General features: G+C 53.4%; 2 protein-coding genes across 2 annotated transcripts in view; one reads left to right on the forward strand and one right to left on the reverse strand.

Moving 5' to 3' along the window:
- Positions 1–16,944, forward strand: part of B9D1 (B9 domain containing 1) — a 28,687-nt gene extending 11,743 nt beyond the window's left edge. The window contains exon 7 of the mRNA XM_084641279.1: positions 14,401–16,944. Within this exon, the coding sequence (XP_084497405.1) occupies positions 14,401–14,513 (113 nt within the window). The 3' untranslated portion in view covers positions 14,514–16,944. The remainder of the gene's footprint in view (positions 1–14,400) is intronic.
- LOC311527369 (melanin-concentrating hormone receptor 1-like) lies at positions 671–14,389 on the reverse strand. Its single transcript, XM_084641280.1, has 3 exons — positions 11,873–14,389; positions 10,543–10,625; positions 671–1,878 (listed from the first exon to the last, which is right to left on the reverse strand). The coding sequence occupies exons 1-3, from the start codon at positions 11,908–11,910 to the stop codon at positions 839–841; spliced, it is 1,161 nt and encodes a 386-aa protein (XP_084497406.1). The 5' UTR covers positions 11,911–14,389; the 3' UTR covers positions 671–838.
- Positions 16,945–22,457: the final 5,513 nt, after the last annotated feature.

Consider the following 22,457-nt stretch of genomic DNA (forward strand, 5'->3'; position numbering starts at 1 on the left):
TAAAAAGGAAGTCACCGTACTATAATAGATACCTAAAGCCATTTCTTTCTGCTCCCTCCCCAGTGAGTTGGAACAGTGCCAATACTTTTATCTATTAGATCTGCATGCTCTCTGTCCCAGTGTGCTGGTCACCTTACTACCACCAACTGTGGCTGTAACTCTAAGCTTACAGACTGATGTCATCCAGACAGTCAACTTGCAGGATTTCTCATTGTTAACCACCCACAAGGTTAAAAATACACGTAGCTTGAGCCAGTCAGAAATCAGCATGTCACCCTGCCACCAATGAGAGCAGCGTTAGAAAAAATACACTTTTCCCAGAGCCAGGTGAGGTGTTCAAGGGACTTCAGCTCCGTAACAACAGAACCAGAGACCTTAAAGGTGGATAAGAGCGACGTTGGCTACTGCTGAATCCTTCCCTTCAATGTGCTCTTGCGTGCTTTGTCAAGTCAGGTTTCAGTAGCAGTGATTCAAGCAATGGGGTTTCCAGTACATTCCTTACAAAACTATCATCCCACGCTGGAGTAGGTCTCACGGTAAGGAATTCTTTATAGTCAGCCTAAAAGATGTTCTGCTCCCGTTCACCCTAGTATTTCCACAGTATGCAGCCGATGAAGTGAGCTGTAGCTCACGAAAGCTCATGCTCAAATAAATTGGTTAGTCTCTAAGGTGCCACAAGTCCTCCTTTTCTTTTCGCATTCACCCTATAACTCCTGGTTGTGTGTCCTAAGACAAGGCTAACCCCTTCTTTTTGCTGCTTGGTGTCTACAACCTCAAAACTTTTTGACACCTATTTGTACCACCTGGCCATCACTCAGCTAAATCATGCGGGTTACCTCTAAGGAACCAAGACAGAGAGAGAGAGACAATTGTCTATATTATGAGAGTATGTCATGCTAAGATAGGTCTCCTGATTTGGTTCAGGACTTATTTTCACAGAGGGACTGACTTTCCCAGTGGCGTGTCTGTCACCTCTTCTGGCCTCCTGGCCTGGGCAGATTGCCTTCACCAGGTTCCTTTGGAAAGTGTCACTCAACACAATGTATATGAATGGGTTGATGCAGCTGCTTGCATAACCCAAGCTGATAGCTACATTATAGGCATAGAGGAACATAATGGAGGGCTGGGTGACTTTGAGATGGACCAACTGCAAAATATAATAGGGCGCCCAGCAGATAAAAAAGGCGGAGCAGATGGTTATTGCCATCCGCATGATTTTCTTAGTCCTGGCTCGGAAGTTTCTCTGGGGCAGCGGCAGCACCATGCATGAGATGTGCTTCTGTATCTTCAGATACACAATGCAGATGACTGAGAGCGGGATGACAAATGCCAGGAAGAACTGGTACAGCGTGTACCAATAGATATCAACTGAGAGGTTGGGTAGGATGATGCCACACCCAGCTTTGCTGCCAGGCAGAGCAATGGGCTGGGTGTACATGAACACCGGCACAATGGTTAGGAGAGACAGAAGGTAGAGCAGCAAGATCACCATAGCAGCTGTGCAGGGGGTGCGCATGTAGGCAGAGCGGATGGGGTGTACTGTGGCCAGGTAGCGGTCGATGGCCATTGCTGTGAGGATGTACGTGCTGGCGAACTGGCTGTTGGCATCTAAAGCAGTGATGATGGTGCACATGGTAGCCCCGAAAAGCCAGACCCCATTCCCTAGGAGCTGGTGGATAAGCAAGGGCATGCCCAGCAGGAACAGGAGGTCTGTGATGGAGAGGCTCATGATGAAGACATCTGCAGTGTTGTGGTTTCTCTTAGGTTTTTTGGTGATGGTGTAGATCACAATGCTGTTCCCTACAGTGCCCACCAGGCAAATTATGCCAAAAATGACAGGGAGGACAATGCTACTGTGGTCTTCCATTTCCCTGGTGCCTGCAGAGAAAAAGAACAACATGTCATTGGACATGTGCCTCACAGGTAGAAGACGGAAGGGTTGTGAGCCATTCCTCCGTGGATCTTCCCTTCACCCATCCCGTTATACATACATTACTGGGAATTAAGTAGCAAAAGGCGGAATAAATAAGAACCAACCTCAACTTCCACTTGAGAATCAAAGCAAACCTGCTTTGCGGTTGGAAAATGTTTAGGTAGCCTTTTAATGGTATTATTTCTTAGCTGTATGGTATAGCAGGCCCAGAAGCATCAGATACTATTCTTTTGGGATATTTCCAGCCCTACAGGAAGCAGGCCCTGTTGGCAATTGCATGAGAAAAATAGTTCTTCCTACCTGGAAAATGGACCTTTTCAAAGGTCACTGCAAGGCAGCTCTCCTCCCCTTCCTCTGCCGCCCAGTGATGATCATCTGCCCAGCTCCCTAAGATCCTAACTGTGAGAGCACTTTGGAAATACCTCTGCCCTGGCACAGAACTGCAAAAGTCTATGAGGGCTGCTGGTGAAGGGTCAGTATCGCGTCATCAGCCTCCAAGATAAATCTTCCAAGGATGTTAGCGAGGGAGGGGAATATTCAAGGTCAACTCCTCATCCTTCTAGCCTTAAATTGTTCCTCCTGTCCCGATTCCTGCTGGCCATCAGCAGCAGCAGTAGCCTTAATGGATGGGCTTTCGTTCACGCGGTACCTGTTGGCCACCCTGAGGCACAGCCAGCCTTCTCTGGCTTAGCACAGCAAATGCAACGTGACTTAGTAGCCTGCAGACACAAGGAGCTAATTGGACACATCAATGAGACGTCGCCTTTGAAAAATGAACTTTTGACCAGAGCCGAAATGGCAAGTTAATTAAAAATAAAATACAAGCCGCATCTGTCAGAGCAGACCTACCTCCAGCCCCATGTGCTCAGTGCAGGTGACTCTTCCCGCGCACCAGCCTGACTCATGCTAATCAATCACTGGTTATTCCAAAGGTGCATGACATCTTTGTGTCCAAAGGCCAGACCCAACTGCCACTGGAAGTAGCTCCCCAGCCTTTGCAAGGAGCTGGATTAGGCCTAGGGTGACCAGACAGCAAGTGTGAAAAATCGGGACAGGGGATTGGGGGTAATAGACACCTATATAAGACAGAGCCCCAAAAAATCGGGACTATCGCTATAAAATCGGGACATCTGGTCACCCTAATTGGGCCGTAAACCTGGGTTCTTTTGGTCCTGACAGATAAGCACCTCAGGAACACTGCACTGTCATCATTTAATGCCTTTCACAGCATCAGTGTTTAATCAGCCAGTAATTGTCCTCCATCTGAGAACATTGTTACTTCAGAATGGCTAAAGATCAAAACAAAAAAACCCATAGCTGCTTTTCCTTTTGAGGCGTAGGAGGTTAGCATAAGATGGGCCGTCAATTATTCTGTTGGGTTTGTTTTTTTTTAATAGAAGGAACAAACTGTACTTTCCTTCATAAGTAAAGTATAGTCCTCCTTTAGATATGGCTTTGCCAATTGGGCAGATGACGTTCACTGAAGCCAGTAAGGAAGGGGAGTCAAGCAAGGGAAACAAAGAGGCTCAGGTTCATTGCGGGGCTTTGGCGAAGAGAAACCTCAGAAGCAGGAAAGGGGTGAGTTTACGAACCTGCCCTGTTTTATTAGCCAACCTGCACAGCGTATCTGGGACCAAATGTTCAGGCAAGCTCTAACCCCTGCACACTCAGATGGCAAGCTTCTTGAGACGACTTATACATGCAAATCCATCTGGGGTCAGTGCATGTCAGTCCTATGTAGGGTGACCATATGTCCTGTTTGGGCCGGGACAGACCCTGTTTTAAGCCCTGTCCTGGCCGTGCCAACTTTTTTGACAGCAGTGCACATTTGTCCCGTTTGCTCCTGCCAACTGATCAAGTGGTAAAAACAAATGGGACAAACGCCCACTTTTGTCCAAAAAGTGGAGTGCAGAGGAACATGCGGGGAGAGGGGGGGGCGGGGGATGAGCAGCTATGCAAGTCCTGTGCAGGCGGGAGGCAGGGCTCAAGCAAGTAGCTCAGGTCAGCCCAGCAAGGGAGGGCTGAGGCCAGCCTCACGCAGTGTCCCGTTTTCCCTTTGGGAAATATGATCACCCTAATCCTATGTCCTGTGTGCACAGAAAGGTGTTACGGTGATGTGTTTTGGGCACTGGGATTAAGATGACCCACTCTACTGCCAGCAAGAGGTCATGAAAACAAAAAACCTCAAGGGCCACTCTGACTGACGTGATGCGCTTTAATGGGCCTGATCCAAAGTCCATTCAAGTCAATGGCACTTCAATGGGTTTGGGATTAGGCCCAAAATGCTTATGGGGCATCCTGAAGCGTTCCCCTTTAGCCTGCATCTAGGCGTCTCTCCCAGCCAGTGCTGTTCTCTTGGCTTTTGAACCAGCTCAGTTCGAGCGCCAGAGAGAGCTAGCTGCCCCAAGCTGCAGCTGACCCCTGACTTCCATCAGTAGCCACCTCCCCCCCCCCCCCAAATAAATTTAGGACGGTCAGCAACACGGCTGCTGTGCAAAATGCTTCCAGCTGATTGGTGACTTTAACCCATTTTAATCGAGCTGGGAGCCCATGTGTTTCTCCCAGCAGGACTATCAGTTACGCTACAGGGCCCCAAGCCTGCCAGTGATCTGGGTGGGCCGAAAGCAGCACCCCATTGGCTCCAAGGGGCTGGGCCTGTGCTCCAGGCCCAGAGTTGAAGGCCGGGAGGGCCCACTAGATCCTCTGGTCTGACCACAGCCCCCCCCCCCCCCCCCCCCGCCCCGAAATGAGACCAAAGCAAATGAGCCCCACTGTTGCGTGCCACAGGCAGCACAAAGGAGGGACCAAAGTGAATCAGTACCTGAGGGCCCCCCTGAAAGGCAGGGAAATGATTGAGCTACAGGCAGATAATCCTGGCACCTGACCCGCACCCCACGCTGCAGAGGAAGAACTCCCCCCTCCCCTCCCCAAGGTCGCTGCCAGTCTTACCTGGGGGGACAATTCCTTCCCACCCACCCCCCCCGTGGTGATCAGTTAGACCAGGGATCTCAAACTCAAATCACCACGAGGGCCACATGAGGACGAGTACATTGGCCCAAGGGCCGCATCACTGACCCCTTTTCATACAAAGATACAAAAGCCCCCACCTCTGCCCCGGCCCTGCCTCACTCCACCCCTTCCATGAGGCCCCCGCCCCTGCCCTGCCTCGTCCCACCCCTTCCTCACCCCCATTCCAACCACTTCCCCAAAGTCCCAACTCCGCCCCCTCCCTGCCCCCATTCCAACTCCTTCCCCAAATCCCCGCCCCGGTCCCGCCTCTTCTCCACCTCCTTCCCTGAGCACGCTGCGCCCCCGCTCCTCCCCCCCTCCGTCCTGGAAAGTCCTAAGCGCCACCAAACAGCTGTTTGGCGGCGGGAAGCACCGGGAGGTAGGCGGAGGAGCGGGGATGCTGCGCGCTCGGGGGTGAGGGGAGCTATGGCGGGCTGCAGGAAGTAACTCCGCAGGCTGCATGTTTGAGACCCCCCTGAGTTAGACCCTGGGCAAGTGCCAGCCACTCAAGCACTTAAGGGGGGGGTGAGACTACTCAGTGACACCGCAGAGCCCTGGCCCTCCCCACCCCACACAGGGCCCAGCCCTGGTGCTTCAGAGGAAGATGATTAAAAAAAACCCTCCCAGAATACACTGATGGGGCGGGAAGGGAAGAAATCCTCCTCTGACCCTGCCAGTGGGAGCTGAAACCCTAAAGCATGCACAAATTTCATTAGCCCATGCCTGGTTTTTGTGCCAAAGTCATTCATAAAAATAGCGAACAAGCTTAGTCCCAAGACCAAGCCTTGAGGAACTCCACTCATAACCTCCGACAGGCCAGCTTTCAGCACAAGCCATTGCCTTCTCCTCTGGAGCCAACTCCTTCGCCACCTCACAAGGCTGCTAGTGTCCCCCCAGTTTACTAATAATTTCCCATGTGGCCTGGTGTCAAATGCTTTACGGAAGTCCAAGTATATCAGAGCTCCTGCCTTCCCCTTCACTAAAATAAAAAACATTTATTTCCTCAAAGAAGGAAATCAGGTTAGTCTGCCATGATCTGCCTTTGGTCAATCCATGCTGCATTCCAACCCCTTTGCCATTTACCTCAATGGTAAATTCGCTTACGGTCACAATTTGCTCCAACTCCTGGCATGACTGCTGATGTCTCCCTGTGCTCATCATGATTCAGGAGCAGGGCAGTGCTTTTCAAAGACAGCTAAGAGAATTCGATGGCCATATCCCACAAGAGTTGGGTGCCCAACTCAGGGCCCTTTGACAAGCGTAGCCCATGCCCTATGTCTGTCTAGCGCCGAGCACAATCGGGCCCAGGTCTGGTTGATGCCAGCTGGTTCTGCTGCAGTAAAAATGCTAAATAACAACAATTCTGAATCTAGCCAGTGGGTTTTGAGGTCATCCCCCGCAAGTCTGTGAAATGGGTGACTCTCTCCCTTCAGCCATTTTCTCAGCCAGGACGCTTGGGAAGGCCAGGAACTAACTGATGGTGTCAAACACCATGCCCGGTCCCTGCAGCAGAGCAATTTCAGAGGGGAGCCAGCTGTTTGTGACGTGATTACTCACCCTCGTTACATAATTGTTTCACTTGCTGAGTGGAAACTAATTCCATGTCCTCGTTCCCTAATGCCGTCAACACTTACACTAATTACACGGGAAGCGCTGGGAGGTAGGTGGCGGAGCGGGGGTGCGGCGCGCTCAGGGAGGTGCAATTTGGGCCACGAACGCTCTGTGAAATGTTACTCCACGCACTGTGAAGTAAAGCAACACAAGGAAATACACCCACCCACCCACACACACACACTGCCCACACCCACACACACCCACACCTGTGCGTTCAAAACAAGGGAGTAGGTACCAACACAGATCTACTGTATCCCCCTACACTCTCTCACTGCAACAAAAAAGTATGCCTGCACTGCCCAAGCCACCCGTCCTTCAGAGGACAGGCCCAATGGGCCCTGCTTTAATGACTCTTAAGAGCTGGAAAGTTGGCAGTTTCTGAATGTTTCCCGCTTTGTGCCCTAAATCTCAATGCTGTTATGATGCCAAGTTTGCTTGCGTGGGGCTGGTGTAAGCCTTGTCAAGGGTGGTGTTCCATGTCTGTGACAGCTTGGGCTTAAACATTTAGAGTCTGAGCCAACACCCATTGATCACAGTGGAAAGGTTCCCATTGACCCTAATGAGCTTTGGATTGGACCCTTGGCGAGCATGTGTACTTACCATTGGACTATATAAGAGGAGCTAGGGTTGCCAACCCTCCAAGATTGTCCTGGAGTCTCCAGGAAGTAAAGCAGTGGTTCTTAAAGTGTAGGGCATGCCTCCCTTGGGTGGGGGGGCACAGAGGAACATTTGGGGGAGCATGGAGGGTCCTGCGCCAGCCCACACGGGGCGGGGGGCACCACCCAGCCCTGCTCTGCCCCCAGCTCTGGTCTGGCCTTGGCCTCAGTTCCCAACTGCAGCTGTGCTCCCAGTCCCACCCCCACCCACTCCCAACCCGGCCGAGGGTCAGCACCTGGCTGCAGCCCTGACTGCCAGCCCCAACAGTGGCCCGGCCAGGAACTGCAGCCAATGGGAGCTGTGGAGGCGGTGCCTCCAGGCAGGGGCAGCACGCAGAGCCCTCTGCTCCCCCCGCCAGGGGCCACAGGGACGTGCCAGCTGCTTCTGTGAGTGACGCAGGGCCAGGGCAGACAGGGAGCCTGCCTTAGCCCCACCGCAGTGCCGACCGGGAGCAAGTGCTGCCCAGACACAGCCTGCAACCCTCACCCTCTCCCACACCCCAACCCCCTGCCCCAGACCTGAGCCCCCTCCAGCACCCAAGCTCCCTCCCAGAGCTTGCACCCCACACCCCCTCCTGCACCCCAACACCCTGCCCCAGGCTTAGCCTGGAGCCCCCTCCCACACTCCTAACTCCTTGGTCCCAGCCCAGAGCCCACACCCTCTCCTGAACCCAACTCCCTACCCCAGCCCAGTGAAAGTGATTGAGGGTAGGGGAGAATGAACGACAGAGGGAGGGGGAATGGAGTGAGCGGGGCCTTGGAGAAGGGGAGGGGCCTTGGGGAATGGGACGGGGCAAGGGTGTTTGGGTTTGTGAGATGAGACAGTTGGCAACCCTACTCCTAGCCCCAGGCCCACCCCTAGCTGTGGCCCCAACCTCAGCCCCTGGCTCCCAATACAACCACAGCTCCAGGCCCAGCCTCGGCCCCCTTATCCCTGTCTGTGCCCCCCCTTCCTGCCCCTCCCCAGGGAGCCATGGCCTGCACCCGGCCCCGGTTCCCAGCTGTGGCTTCCGGGGGGGGGCAATGTGAAAATTTTGGGAACCACTGAATTAATTTAATTAAAGATTAGATCATGTGACAAAACCTCCAGGAACACGGCCAACCAAAACTGGCAACCCTCGGTGGAAGACGCTCTTGCCTGCACTCCTTCGGAAGGGAAGGCAGCCCTGTGGCATGCAGCCCCCTGGAGTACAATTTGTACTGTCCTGTGGGACAGCATTTCCTACGGTGAGTAGATGGCAGAACCAAGCTAGGGTAACAGGTCAGACTCCGAACCCTGGAGCCAACCCCCGCCTCCTCCCCCGCCCCCAAAAAAACATTTGGGGTGTTCGAAATGCTAGCCCACCTATAGATGGAAATTAACACCCTCCTTGATTTTTCCAAAGGCTGCTACTGTGTGCATAACGCTGGTAGCTGGGTCTGGGTGAATGGCTTGGCCAGGATATGTGCACATTTCTAATGGCAAGCTAGGCCCCTGGCTTTTACAGATAAGTAGAGGGGAATGGCCGCGTGGCAAGCCCCAGACTTGTTTAGCAGCGGGGGCTGCAGGGCAGGCTTGAGGGACATCAGCAGAGCAGGATGTGGGGAGAGCAAGGGACTTCGTGTCAGGGTTAAAGCGCACTGGCAGAACTGTTGAGCTGGGGACCCCAGCACTGGAAAACCCAGGGGTTCAGATTGAGGAGCATCTGCAGAGCTGGGTGTGGGGAGCCCAGAACTTGGCTCCTGGCCTTTCTGCAACACCCCTAAATATCAGTTAACAGCCACATCAGAACAGTGTTTCCATTCAGTCCCCTGCACTAGCCCACAAATAGAATGAAACGGGAGATGCAGGAAAATACATGGTCAGGATGATTTTGCCAGAGGTAGTGTGTAACCCTTGACTGAGATGACCTGCCCTTCCCTATATTGGTGAACACAGCTTTCCTGTGCCTCATGAAGGCTTGTGGCTACTAAAGAAGGAGCAAACTGTCAAGCCAGTTGTTTCAGGTCAGGGTATGTGACTTCCAAGTTCCAACAGCAAAGCAAGCCCTGATATTGTCGCTTGAGAGCAGCAGCTGGTTAGAGTCAAAGGGTGAAATTCACTCCTTTGCAGAGGGCCAGCAGAAAGGCTATGCACCACTTCGCTCCCATTCTATTGCCCAGGACTAACACAAAAGTATAGGTTAGATTGGATTTAGATCGCACAAGACCAAACAAATACAACCAGACCGGGGTCTTTGCCTGACATCCAAGGGTTACTTCTGAATGAGCTGAATTCACAATATTTCCACCGGTTATTTTCCACTCCTCCAGCTGCCTCCGCATTGCCTGGCTTTGGCAGGGGCTGGGAGCACAAGCTCCGCAAACTACCATGAGAATGTCTCAAACATTTCCTCCTCACCCTTGGGAAGTTTGGATGAGGTTTCAGGAGCATCTGATCCTTTGGTCCTTCTCCCAACCAGCTCCACACCTCTAAGGTTCAACTCCATTTACTTAACTCCGCCGCGGTGTTTGGGCATGGAAAGACAGCGTCAGTGTGATTTGCGAGCAACCCCGGCTTTTACCTGATTTACATCAGAGGGAAAAGACCAGGCGTGGGGGGGGGGAGATCTATACCCCTGAGTGTTACAGTTATACTGCCCAAATTCCCATTGTAGACAGTGCTGTGGCAACAGGAGGGCTTCATCGCTATAGCTAGCATCACTCGTGGAGGTGGAGTAACTATGTTGCCAACAGGTGAAGTTCTCCCCTTAGTGTAGGTAGCATCTTCACTGAAACGCTATAGCAGTGCAGGCATTGTAAGTGTAGACAAACCCTAAGTCTACGCCTCCGCATACAGCTGTTATTTGTGGGTGTGTACCTAAACTCATATGGGCCTCTTGGGTGCCCTTGAGCAAGTCACTTCACTGCTTTGCGCCTCGGTTTCCCCAGCTGTAATATAGGGATAATGATACTGACCTGCTTTGGGAAGTGCTTTGAGATCTCCTGATGAAAAGTGCTAGATAAGAGCTGGGTCATGATAGCCAGGGACTAAATGACGTTAAACGTGTGACTTAAAATGCCAAATTTCAGGCCACAAGAAGCATTGAATATAGAATGTTAGTTATGAGTCAACATTCTGGCACAAGTGATTTTTGTGGTTGCAGGCGGAGTGTGGCTGTGTGTGGACAGAGCACGCGTGTGCAGACAATGTAGCCAGCACATGGCAATCTAACTGGGACAGCAGGTAGCCATGTGAGTGACAGGCTGCAGCACAATGTCCCGCTCATGGTGACATGTCAGATTTAGAGCCGGGGGGCGGGGGGGGACAGGAAAGGGAAATAAACACAAAGCGAAAGGAAGGTGCTTTACCTGCCCAAGGTGCAGCTGTCACGTTGGAATCATTTGAACCCCACAGCTTGCTGAAGACATCGCTCTTAGGCTCAGCCATCTCCCTAGGATTCAAGAACAGGCAGCCATAGATCAGTCCTGGAGCAGGGAGTCCCTCAGTAACCCTGCAGGCTGTGGTCTAACATAAGTGCCTGTTCCTTTCACTTCATGCCACTTTCCCCAGAGGACCCCAGGAGATTTGGCTGGGATCTATACAAGCAGCGATAGTATCCGAGCCATGGTTGACAAGGTGATCACACCCTGCACGATGGCTTTGTCTACACTAGCACGTTAGTCGCTCAGGGGTGTGAAAAAAACACCCCCCTCCCCCGCGACTGACGTACGTTTCACCAACTGAAGCGCTGGTGTGGACAGCACTATGTCGGCAGGAGAGATACCTACTGCCGCTTGTTGGGGGTGGTTTAATTATGCCGGCGGCAGAGCTCTCTCCTGTCGGGCTACACGGGAGACCTTACAGCAGAACGGCTGTAGCCGTCCGGCTGAGCTAGTGTAAGGTCTGTACCGTAACCATAGCCTAATAGGCACTTACTTTAGAGTAATGTCACCATAGAAAAATCTAAGCCCACTAGAGCAAGCCACCTACATAGAGAACACAGCCTTCTAATAATCCATTAGCGCTTTCATATTTAACTGTCTCGCTGTGCACCATTTAATCCGCTGTATGTGTTCTTTCTTACTCAGATCTATTGCTTTAAGGTGCTTTGAGTCATCACATGAGCCCAGAAACATACTTAGTCATCTTTCCCAGTGATTAAAGGCTATTCTTCGGAATACAATATATTTTCCGCAATACGGAAGCTTATAAAAGATTTGGGGTGGGGGAGGAAGACTACTCGCAAAGAAACAAAAGCCACAGTGACCTTCTCATTTCGACTAGATCTTCTGTATGCAGATCTATTTGCTCTCATTTAAACAGACGTAAATAGCTGAAGAACTGATTTATCAGTCAGAAATGATTTGGCATGGAATATACACTGTGGGTAGCAGAGGTGCGTGCATCGGATAGATGTGGCGTTTGGCATCAGTGATTTAAACGGAATAGATGGTATGGTTGGCCTGGGCTCTACGGGATGGTTAGCACTGGTGAGGAACACAGATGGGATAGATATCATAGTTAGTGTCGGTGTTCGTGCAGGGTGGATAGCCCGGAGAGCATGAGGCACAGGACAAAATAAAAACATTTCAGACTGCACTCGGATCCCACCCTGTTCCTAATCTGCCCTCTCTCACGGTGGTCTATTCCCGGCGAGCAAGTCCTTGACTGTAAAGAAAAGAAAGCAATTAGCAGTACCTGTGAAGCTGCTTGGCAAGTCCTCTGTTTATGCTCATCAGTGGCCACGGATGCTGCTCCCCTCCCGATGCCTTGCCTGTCTTGCTGCCGAACTGAGCTGCTTTACTAGTGCTCAGCCAGCCAATAAAAACAACAGATCAGCCAGGGTGATGCTAACACAAAACTGCACCAAGCTCCCTTCCCACTTGTCCAGCAGTGGTTCGCCCCCAGGTAAAATCTTTGGGCTTGACACACCCACAGGAAGAGGGTGTTTTCATTCGAGATCTTTAAGGCAACAGGAATCATTGCTGCACTCAGTCGCCACTGGCAGAGCGAGCTAAGCCCATGTGATGCAGCCACTTTCTAGCCCCGCGGGCAGAGCTCGGCTCCAGTGCGATAAAGCAGCTGGGATGGGGTGAAACGGGGCCTTCCTGAAGGGTGAGCCGTAGGACTGGGGTCAGTGCCCATCAGGGCTACCGGCCTGCTGCTGCTGCTGCGAACCAGGATACCAATACCTTCCCTTAACAGCGCCTCCGCCCCAAGGATGGGACCATGCTTTAAGGGACAGCCCCATCAACACGCACTGGCAGGGGGAGGCGTGCAGCCTACCAGGACACAGCACAATGAACAGCGCCCGGGGTTTAAGAACAATGCATCCAAACAAGCCCCACCCAGTGTTGCGTGGCTCCCTATGCACCCTGGAGGGACCTGCTGGCTCTAGCTCTGGGAGGACCCTTTGGTTCCAGGCCACGTAGCATCACAAGGTCTGTGACGCCAGTCTCCACCCTCAGAGCGCGACAAAGCAGCCCCCAATTCAAATCCCTGCTGTGCATGATTGGGAGCAGAGACTTGAAGCCAGGTGTTCCCTATCCCAGGTGAGGGCTGGGACCGCCAGGCTGTCAAGTGTTGGGTGGGGAGGGGCCTTTCTTTTTGGAGCTGTAATTTGTATAACCAATTAACCATTCATTGCGCTGGAACAAGAGCGGGTGACTACAGATCAGTGGTTTGGGTGCTTCTGCGGGAGAATCAGGGTCATACCCCTGCTCCATGGAATAGTTACATATTTATACCAGGTGGAACAGCTCAGATGGAGAGAAACCCACCCCAGGCTTGCCCGGTGGTTTCAGCCCTTGCTTCTGCTCAGGCAGAGGGAGGCTTCAGTCCTGGCTTGCCCAGCTAAGTGCCCTAGCCACTGGGCTATTGGTATCCAGGCTACGCCTGCCAGCCAACCCCAGAAATCCTCACTCCATGCAGAGCCCAACCTAAGAAACCTGCTCTGAGACCACCTGCGGCCTCGGGCCCTGCTGTGGAGACAGGCAGGGGAACACCAGCTCCGAGAAGTCCGTAGGCAAGAGCTCGGGCTCTGAGCAGCTCATTAGCTGCAGGGCAGCATCAGGAGGCTTTGCACGCTCCTGACAGCAGAAACAGGCACTTGGGGGTCTCTTTAGGCACCTACAGGACCAGGCAGCAGCTGAGCGATGGGTTTGAGAACATCGGTGGCTCCTAAGTGTTGGATTTAGGCGCCTGAAGAGGATCTCACCCGAGGAGACTTAACGCTGCAGCCTTTGTGCCCAATGCGGGCCTGTGGCTGGCACGAGAAGAAAGCCGGTGTTCTGGTAGCCATCTTGAGAGGTGTGTTTGTAAGCCCTCCATCTCGCCACCACCTGGGGGTGGAATCGCCCCCACAGGAGCTGATGTTGGTGTCAGAATGAGCCCCAAGGAGCTGTAAGCAGAGGGTCCAGTCTGTGGCCGGACCTAAGTTCCCCCTATTTCCGTGGCCGCTCATGCCAAGCCACAGGTCAAAGACTTTGCCTTCTCAATAGTCTGGCCTCATCTCACACAGCAGGACAAAGCTTGTAAGGCTCCAATTAAGGCAGGTGTGTGGGTGCACGTCAGGGGGACCGGGGGCACTGTTTGAGACGCGCCGTGCCTGGGACTCAGAGGGTATTGAAGGGAGACCTTCCTTCCTGCTGCCCGTCAGGGGTGGGAGCTGCCAGTGGGTGTCAGTTCATTTCTATCGCTTTGTCCTCTCAACGCCAGGGCAACCTGCCGGCGGGCGCATTCCTCAGCGAGCTCAGACAGGACTCCTAGCTCTTCTCACACGACCAGCGCTAGCCTCTGGCACTGTTAGGCGGAAGGAGGGGCTAGTCATTAAAGCACAGGACCAGGAGCCTGGGGTTGTGCCAGGGATGCGTTATGTGATTGTGGGAAAATCCTGTCCCCTTTCTGCGTGTAATGAGCCCAGTGATGATTACCTGGCTCAGGAGGATGCATTTTAAAGCCCCGGCTGAGATTTTCCCAAATCCAGCCCCGGTGGCAGTCCCTCCCAGCAGAGGGGCTGAATTTAAATCCCTTTGCCACTCTGGGTGCCCACAGCTGTTTACACAGCTGCAGCTGGGCTCACCAAACAGAGCCTGAGCCTTACCTGCCCCTCTTGCTTGTCCACCTGCTTTGCATGCGCTAGCAGCATGAAGCCGGCGTAGCTGGCTCAGCGTGACTCGCTGCCAGCCGCAGCTCACGCTGACCCTTCATTCCCTCTGCCCGCACAGCTTGGCTGGCCCTGAGGATCCGGCCCAGGGCGCCCTCTGGAGCTGCTAACCACGCTGTGCTGAACTCTCGCTGTACAACCCTCCAGCCACCGGAATGTCCTTCGAAGGAGTGACGGGGTTCAGGGCAAGCCACCAAGCTCTAGGACCGCTGCTATGCCAAGCTGAGGACGGCCTGGGAGAGGAACGAGAGCCACTGCTCTGCCTCACAAACACACCGATGCCAGAAAGACCCGACTCAGCCTGGCTGCGTCACGTTCACAGGCAAACTCGGCAAATGTATATAACTGAGGCACTTAGAGCACCGCCGGCTACGAAGTCCTTCTCCAAAGAACGTCCGGATGACATGTCAAGTGCTCCAGTGGGCTACACAGGGCGTATCGTCCTTCATTCGATGGGTCCAGCTCACACGCTGCATGTGCAAGGACACACCTAGCCGGGATTTAAGTCTGAAGCTGGGCGCTCGTCAGGTACAGAGGGTGTCGGGGGCAGAGTTAAGGTTGATTGGGTGACTTTAGCTGGACTTTGCCCTGCTTTCCAATGGTTGGGGGTTTTTTTAAGGGGAGCCTGGCTTTTTAATTTCCTGTGCTTCTAACGTTCGTTAACTACACGCTTCATTTAAGGCAGGGGTTACAAGACGAACACCGCATTAACTCCAGCTCACAGAGCTGCCCTGAACCCGCACCCGCAGCTTCTCGAACGCACAGATTGCGGGCAGGCGAGGCCCTGGGGTCTTTGCAGTCCCAGCCTAACCCAGGTGCCCATCACAGCTCATCAGCCTGGCTTGTGTGGTGAGGGGGAAATGGGTGGTCATTTTTATTGACGGCGTGTCGTTAGTCTGACACGTCGCTGCCCAGACATGGCAAAGTCTCCGAGCTGCTTGGAGCCCTGGAGAGAGAGGCCACGAGAGCCCCCCCTTGGAAGACGGCCCAATTCCTGGGCTGAGTGTGTAGCAGGGCCCGAGACCTGGTGCATTTTCAGGTTTCTCTTGGGACGTTGGGTCAGTGGCCAAAGCTCGGTTCTTGCTTGGGCAAAGTTCCCAGGGAAGTCAAAGGGAGTTTTGCCCGCACAAGGAGGAATTGAAAACTGAGCAAGATCATCAGGGCTCGACCCAATAAATATCAGTATTATTGGGGGTGGGGGGGCGGGGGGAGAGGCGTACTTCATAGCAAGGGTTGGCCTAGCTCACTGCACACCCCAGGGGCTCCTTGCATCCCCCCCATAGGATCCCTGGGTGCCACCCTCCCCTCCCCCTCAATTTCAGGGACCCACTGCAACGCCTCTCCCCTACCCTCACACCAGCGGCTGTGTGTGCACCCCCAATTCCCATACCCCCATGGCTAGGACTCCATATGACTCTCCGTCCCCCAATTTCCTTGCACCAGGAGCTGTGTGTACCCCCCATTCCTCCCCCACATAGCAGGGGCTCTTTGTTCATCCCCCTGCCAGAGGTTCTGGCTGCACCACTCCCCCATTCCCCCCTCACCTCCATGCCAGGGGCTCCGCATGGCCCCACGGTCCCCAATTTTCCCTCCATGGCGGGGGCTCTGTGTGTGCTCCCATTTCCCCCCTGCTCTCCATATCAGGCTCCCCCATTCTCCCCACACACACTGCTGCCCCGAGCTGTCTGCTGAGCTGCTCATAGAATTCAGGCCCCCTGAGGTGCAGTGCCCTTGTTGGATCATATTAAAGAAGTTCTGTATTAAAATCACAAATGAGTTTGATTCCCCAGAGTTTCAATTCCAGGGTATTACTAATTAAGAGGTCTCTTGGTTTTTGGTGCTGTTTCTCTCCCTCCATGTGTGAAACTTGCAAGCTGCTAATTGTGTTAGTGCATTCTAAGACAGAGTCTGTTCTCAGAGCAATTCACAGAGAGAGAGACTCAAAGCAATACTCTGTAACAACAGAAACAGCACCCAGAGACTCCCCGCCCTTTTGTCGTATTAACCATTGTGATTAAAATAGAGATAGAGGATGGATGTGGATGGATGCTGGGTGTGGATAATAACTGAATGATCAGGGAGGTGCCAGCCTAAGAATCCAGTGTCCATCGGCTGAAGAAGGCGTCAAGTGGAAATAACCAGAGGACCCCCGGAGGGCAGACTGGAATCCACCCAACAGCCTCAAGAATGGGAGAACCAAAGAACAAGATAACGTCTGGCAGCACGGAGCCGTCAGGAATGTGCCATCTGTTGATTGCTTCAGCAACAGCATGATGAAGCAATTCCCATAGACTGGCATAGGAAGAAATTCCTATAAAAATGGACTCTAAAAAGTGAGAACTTTGGGGAGTCTGATTCTGAAAACCAATTTCCAGGAGCATCAGATGAGCATCTGACAAGGCCCTGCTCCTTCTTCATGTCCAGGCCACCTGGCCAGTGGCTTGGCATGAGCAACTCTAAGGCTGGTAACTATGATAACAACCTTGCAGAACCTGTCTGTGTGTGTATGAATGAATGTGTGAATAAATATGAAATGGAATGGAATGTTATAGCTATAACTAACTGCTTACTAGGATTCTTTCTGTATTCACAATAAATGTGGTATTTTGCCTTTTCCTCTTTAATAAGATCCTGCTGGTTTTTATTTTATTGGTATAACACCCTACCCACTAGGTCATGCTGCCTCTAGAATTAGCAGACCAGGCCCTGTTGTGAGACTGGCTGGTGCAATCATGGCAGCCCTGCGTACAGACCCAGGACCCACAAGCGCCGTGGTAACACAGCTGGGTGCTGTGGGGCGGGAGTGTTGCCACCTGGCCATCTTCTCCTGGGATCATCCCCTCTTTTGGGTAGCAGTCCTGGGAAAATCTGTGAGGCTGAGAGTCCTCCCTGCCAGCTGCCCAGTCTGATGGGCTCAGGATCAACCCAGAGGACCTGGGTTTTTGTACCTCAGAGGTGGCAGCCCCATGCTACAGTTCTTTACTGAGAGCTCCTGGAAACCGGGTCAGCAGCTGGCCGGGAGCCCAGCAAAGCACCAGATCTGTGGCACTTTTAGAAGAGATGGCTGCGAGGGGCTGACAGCCCTTTCTAAACATTAATGGACTGTCCCGTCAGCTAGGGCAGTAGGAGCAGAGCACAGCTGTCCTGGCTCCTGGGCCTATGCTCCAGCCAGCCAGGGTGCTGCAGGAAGTGACGTGGGTGGCTCAGGAGGGGGCAGGCTTCCCTCGGAGACCCTCCCAAGCAATGGTGCTAGGGGCATTGCATAGAAAGAGGAGCTGTCTTTCAGCCCATCTGCCATGTTCTGCCAGTTCCTGGGATAAAACTGGATTCAGCAGCCTGTTCAGAGAACCCCTAACCTCTGTGTCCTGCGCCAGGCTGCTTCCCAGGAGATGGGGGCCCACAGGCTCTCTCTCATACACACACACGCACACTCCCCGCTGGAACTGGTGTTTACTTGGCAGCTGATTAGCCCTGTCCAGAACAGTGAAGACATCTCCGCGTCTTCCCCCAGGACGTGGGGGCCTGGGGTTTGGCTCTCACGATCAGCCTCCTTTGCAAACCCTCAGTGACAACAACAGAGCTGAGTTTTTAATGAACGGCTTCCTGGAGAGACAATGGCTGGGGTCCCTCTATTCCTGCTCTGATGCCCTTGCACTGGATGGCTCGGGGAGTCCCCTGGGGCTCCAGGGTACTTTCTCACGGTCCCCAGCACCATCTGTCTCAGGCAACCACCCGACGACAGCATCAGTTGGAAAACTTCATCTCCCAGGGACCCAGCAGCTGGTGTGGAGTGAGCCCTCCCCGTCTATCCCATGACAGGGGGACCGGGCAGCGGTGACGCCTGAGGGCAGCTATTCATCTGCCTTGGTTATTTCTATTCCATGGGAGCCAGGACAATAGCGCACAGGCCAGGGGTTGCTGCTAAAGTGGATTCCTAGCCAGACCCGGCCCAAGGGCACTTGCAAGCAGCTGCAGCTGACTTTCAGACTAGCCAGAGATGGGGTTGGCTCAAGCTGCAAAGCACAGGTGCCAGCGGTCAGTTTGGATTTCAAACCAAGCCAACTGCCAGGGCTGGTGGGCTCTGGGTCATTCTATCAATAACACAAAGGGGTCTGACATGGGAGAGGGGCCGGGGGAAGGGGCTAGAAACCGATTCCAAAACTGGAGAGAGGCAGAGCAGAGGGCAATATTCCAACAGATCTGTGCCCATCTTCACATGCCACGGCCACTGGGAACGTCACAGCAGCGGCAGGCTCCATGATCCCAGGCCCCGAGAGCCTGAGCTGAAGGCGAATCGCCACTAGCAGTACGGAGCCTGTGACACACTGCGGAGCAGCTCTGGTTCCATGCCTCAGGGGGCAGTGCTGCACCTACCCATCGCTAGATAATTGGACTCAGCAGCCCTCGAGGCTGCAGCTTCCCCTCCTCACCTCCCTTTCATCTGCCTGTGCTTCCCCTCCTCATCAACCCATGCCCTTCGGTCTTTGCACGCTCCGCCCAGCTGGCCAGCACCCACGGGTGGCTGCATTTGCTCTGCTCGCTGCAGCGGCAGCAGGGCAGGTAGTGGGGCTGCATCGCTGCCCCGGTTGTGTCGTTCCCTTGCCCGTTATGAAAAAACCACCTGCTAAAACTGTTCCAGCCCCTTCAACTGTACGGCGCTAGCAACCCCCGTTTCCATGGCGAGGAGGACTTCAGAGGGGCTGCTTGTTGATGGCAACCCTCGGCTCCATTCGGCTGACCCCGAGCCCCTGCGGCTCCGCGCCATGGTAGCCTGGGGACGAGGAGTGAGGGCGAGAGGCTCAACGCTAGGGAGGGCTGCGGCCTGGCCTGTGAGGAGGGAAGCGAGGGGCACGCCGGGACTCGCCAAAGCTGGGCGCAGAATTCAGAACCGAGCCAGAACTTGCTTTGAATCGCAGCCCCTTCGAGTCGCAGCTACGTCTGCGGCTGGCGGAGACCTACCCACACTCCCTCTGCTCGGGCGAGCGTGCTAAGAGCAGGCGGTGACTTGGGATAGCCGGTCGGCGCCTGTACCCACCCCCAGATCCGCTGGATGCACACTCAGGTGGCTACCCTGAGCCACTCTCCCCATGCTACCCTGCCTCCACTCGGCTGTTCTTAGCCTACTCGCTTGAGCAAGCTGGAAGTCTGGCCTGCAGCTCTCGTGTCCAAGGGACCCAGCCTCCGGCCTTTGTACAGGACCATGCACATCTACTCATTGCCATTCATAAGCAGATATTTTCAAAGGGCCCGATCCTGCTCAGGCCAGTGTATAGGACACCCACTGTGGTCAACAGGAGCAATCTGTGCTACATTTAAATGAGTTTTTAAAAACTCACCTTAGCCCTTTCCTGGAGCTGTGGCCTTACATGTCAAATCCCAGCCTGGAACTGACTGTCACTGCACCGGGATAACCCGCAGGTCAGATCTCCCTCTGGGAAGCCTGCCAGGCCCTTCATGACTGGAGAATTTTTCCTGCTTTGCAAGATTTCTGCCTCATTTCCCTTCACACTAATGGAGGGCTTCAAAGCCAGCCACATTTGCCCTGTTGCAGTAACCAGCCAACAAAAACGATACTGAAAAACAAAGGGGCCGAAGAAAGTTCTGATCAATGGCTTGATTTCTATTCCTCTCCCGTATTGGTACCATTTTCTTAGAAGTTTGATGGCAGCGCTCTCCCTATGGATTACAGCTGTTACTTTCATTATTCAGCATTAGATCGACACCAGTTTGCCTTCTTGGGTTTCAAAGCACAGCAAAGTCAGGTTCCTTTTAGAGATTCCCTTGTTTGTACAGGGTTGGATGGAGGGAGTTAGTTTTTGGTTCCTAGCTAGAATGGCACAAGGTATGGCCATGTAGGACTGGTCGTACTGCGCTACAGCCTAAAGGCATCAAGTCAGGTAGCCTGTCTTGAGGAGTGATCAGTAACTGGTGCTGCAGAGAAAGCCTACACCAAGAACCAATGAGCCATAATGCACCTGTCCAGACAGACACCAGGGAATTTCCCTCCTGATGCCTTCAAGGCAAGCCACTTAGATTATGAAGCATGCAAAACTAACAGAGCTATTATTGGCCATAAAGTTATCTGACCCTTTGGGGAAAAAATCCAGCCTTAGCATTTTAACTCATGCAGCAAACAGTTCCACAGATTAACTTTGTAACATTTCCTTTCATTTGCATTTGCTTTAGCAGCTGTTAATTTAAATGTGCGAACAGTTGTTCCAGTAACATGGGACAGGTTAAAAAAAAAAAAAAAAAGGAGGGCCTGATCTATTCTCCTTGCCTGGGTGTAGCAGACACAATAGCAGTTGTACATTTTGTTTTTGACACCAACATTCTCCACCCACGGGACGGGACAGACCACTTGGGATCTGGAAAAAACACCCCAAGCTGATCGTTTTTTAAATGGAGGCCACATAGCAAGCAGCCTAAAGTGCATGTTCTTAAAGGGACACTTTAAAATGACATGGATGCGAACAGAATCGAAGGCCTGCTCCAGTTCGCCTGGCCTTGCGTGGATGCTGGCTCACGGCCCCGCACAGCATCAGAGGCAATGCTATTCTACCCAGAGCGCTCTGCTGACAAGGCTGTAGTCACCCTGCAGCCACATGCTCGCTTGCCAGTAAGAACACGCGATTTAATGCCCGTTCATCGCTGCCCTTCTTGCTTCGGAGCCTTTCACTGATTGCTGGAGCAGGCGGACTTTCCAGAGGATTCAATGGGTCAGTGGCTTGTTGCCGCATCAGTAGGGGCGTTTGCACAGCAGACTCTGCTGGTGGATTTCAGGATGAGGTACTGGCTCAGAACCTGGTCAAGGGCCTGCTGCATAGAGGGAGGCCTCCAGGCGTTACAGGTGCAGAGCTCAGCGGCCCACTACCCGTGGGCACTTACAAGCAGGAGGTGGGAGGGGAACAGGAGGACTGTATGGCTCAGGCACTGGCCCAGCCGCCAGGAGACCTGGGTTCAATTTCCAGCTGTGACACATTTCCTGGGTAATCCCGAGAGAGTCACTTCATCCCGGCACCTGTTCCCAAGCTGTAAAATAGGGGTGACTATGCTCCCTTCCTCTGTCTATGGCAAGCTCTTTGGGGCAGGGACGGTCTGTCACAATGTGTATGTACAGCACCTAGCACAGTGGGGCCGCGATCTCAGTTGGAGCCTCGAAGAAGTAAGTACTGCTCCCTTGTCCTCAGAGTGATTCATCCAAGGCTCTCCAGCCCTCTACAGACATTCATTAGCTGAGTCCCAGGGGCACCTGGAGTTCCCATTTTACACAAGGAAACACTGAGGTGCGGAGCAAATTGGTTCCACAGCCCAGAACATAACCCAGGAGTCTTTGGTCCACTGCCCGTGCTCTCACCACTAAACCTCCCCTGCCTTTGCTTCTGCAGGAGCATCGGCCATTTGCAGGTCGCCATGGCACCTTAGGTGGTGGTAGGAACCCCATCCGTGTGGCCTGTGCCATGGGAAAGCGGGTGGATCTCTCTGTCCGCACCACGCAAGCTTCTTGTTACATCCAAAGCCGCGCTAGGCTCTTGACAGGAGATACAGCCACGGCCCCTGCCCTCGAGAGCTCCCAGTCGAGACCGCAGGGGTGACCCACCCAAGGGCCCTTTGCAGACCTGAGAGCACAGCCCCGAAGAGCTGACCCTTCGAGCCAGCGAGAAATCCCACAGCTCAGGTTTGCCACAGGGGTTTTCAAGATAAAACGGGAACGTTCCTGTCCTGGCTATCGGGGATCCAAAACAGTTCAATTTTCCCTTTGCAGTGTCTGGATTAGGGATTTTTTTTTCTTCGCCTCCTTGTTCCTTCTGATCTTTTCCCACCTATTTTGCCCACTGGAAAAAGGAAGGGCCATCAGAAATCTCTCTCAACCTGGCAAATGGCCCTTTGCCCCCGTATTTACTGCTTCCCCCCCAACTTTAGGAAGGTTGTGTTGCTAGAGTTGCCAACTTTCTGACTGAAGAAAACTGAATGCCCTTGCCCCACCCGTCCCACCCCTTCTCTCCAGCCCCACCTCCTCTCACTCCACCCCCCTCCATTGCTCGATCTCCCCCACCCTTGCTCACTCGCTCATTTTCACTGGGCTGGGGCAAGGGGTTGGGGTACAGGAGGGGGCAA

This window comes from Lepidochelys olivacea (assembly GCF_965140295.1).
Source record: "Lepidochelys olivacea isolate rLepOli2 genome assembly, chromosome: 10".
In the NCBI taxonomy this organism is placed as follows: domain Eukaryota; kingdom Metazoa; phylum Chordata; order Testudines; family Cheloniidae; genus Lepidochelys; species Lepidochelys olivacea.

Excerpts from the sequence above, each read along its gene's own strand:
- LOC311527369 (XM_084641280.1), bottom strand. The coding sequence starts at position 11,910 with ATGAGCATAAACAGAGGACTTGCCAAGCAGCTTCACAG. Across the intron at positions 10,626-11,872 it reads CTTGCCAAGCAGCTTCACAG|GGAGATGGCTGAGCCTAAGA; the intron begins GTACTGCTAATT and ends CTTGAATCCTAG. Across the intron at positions 1,879-10,542 it reads GACAGCTGCACCTTGGGCAG|GCACCAGGGAAATGGAAGAC; the intron begins GTAAAGCACCTT and ends TTTTCTCTGCAG.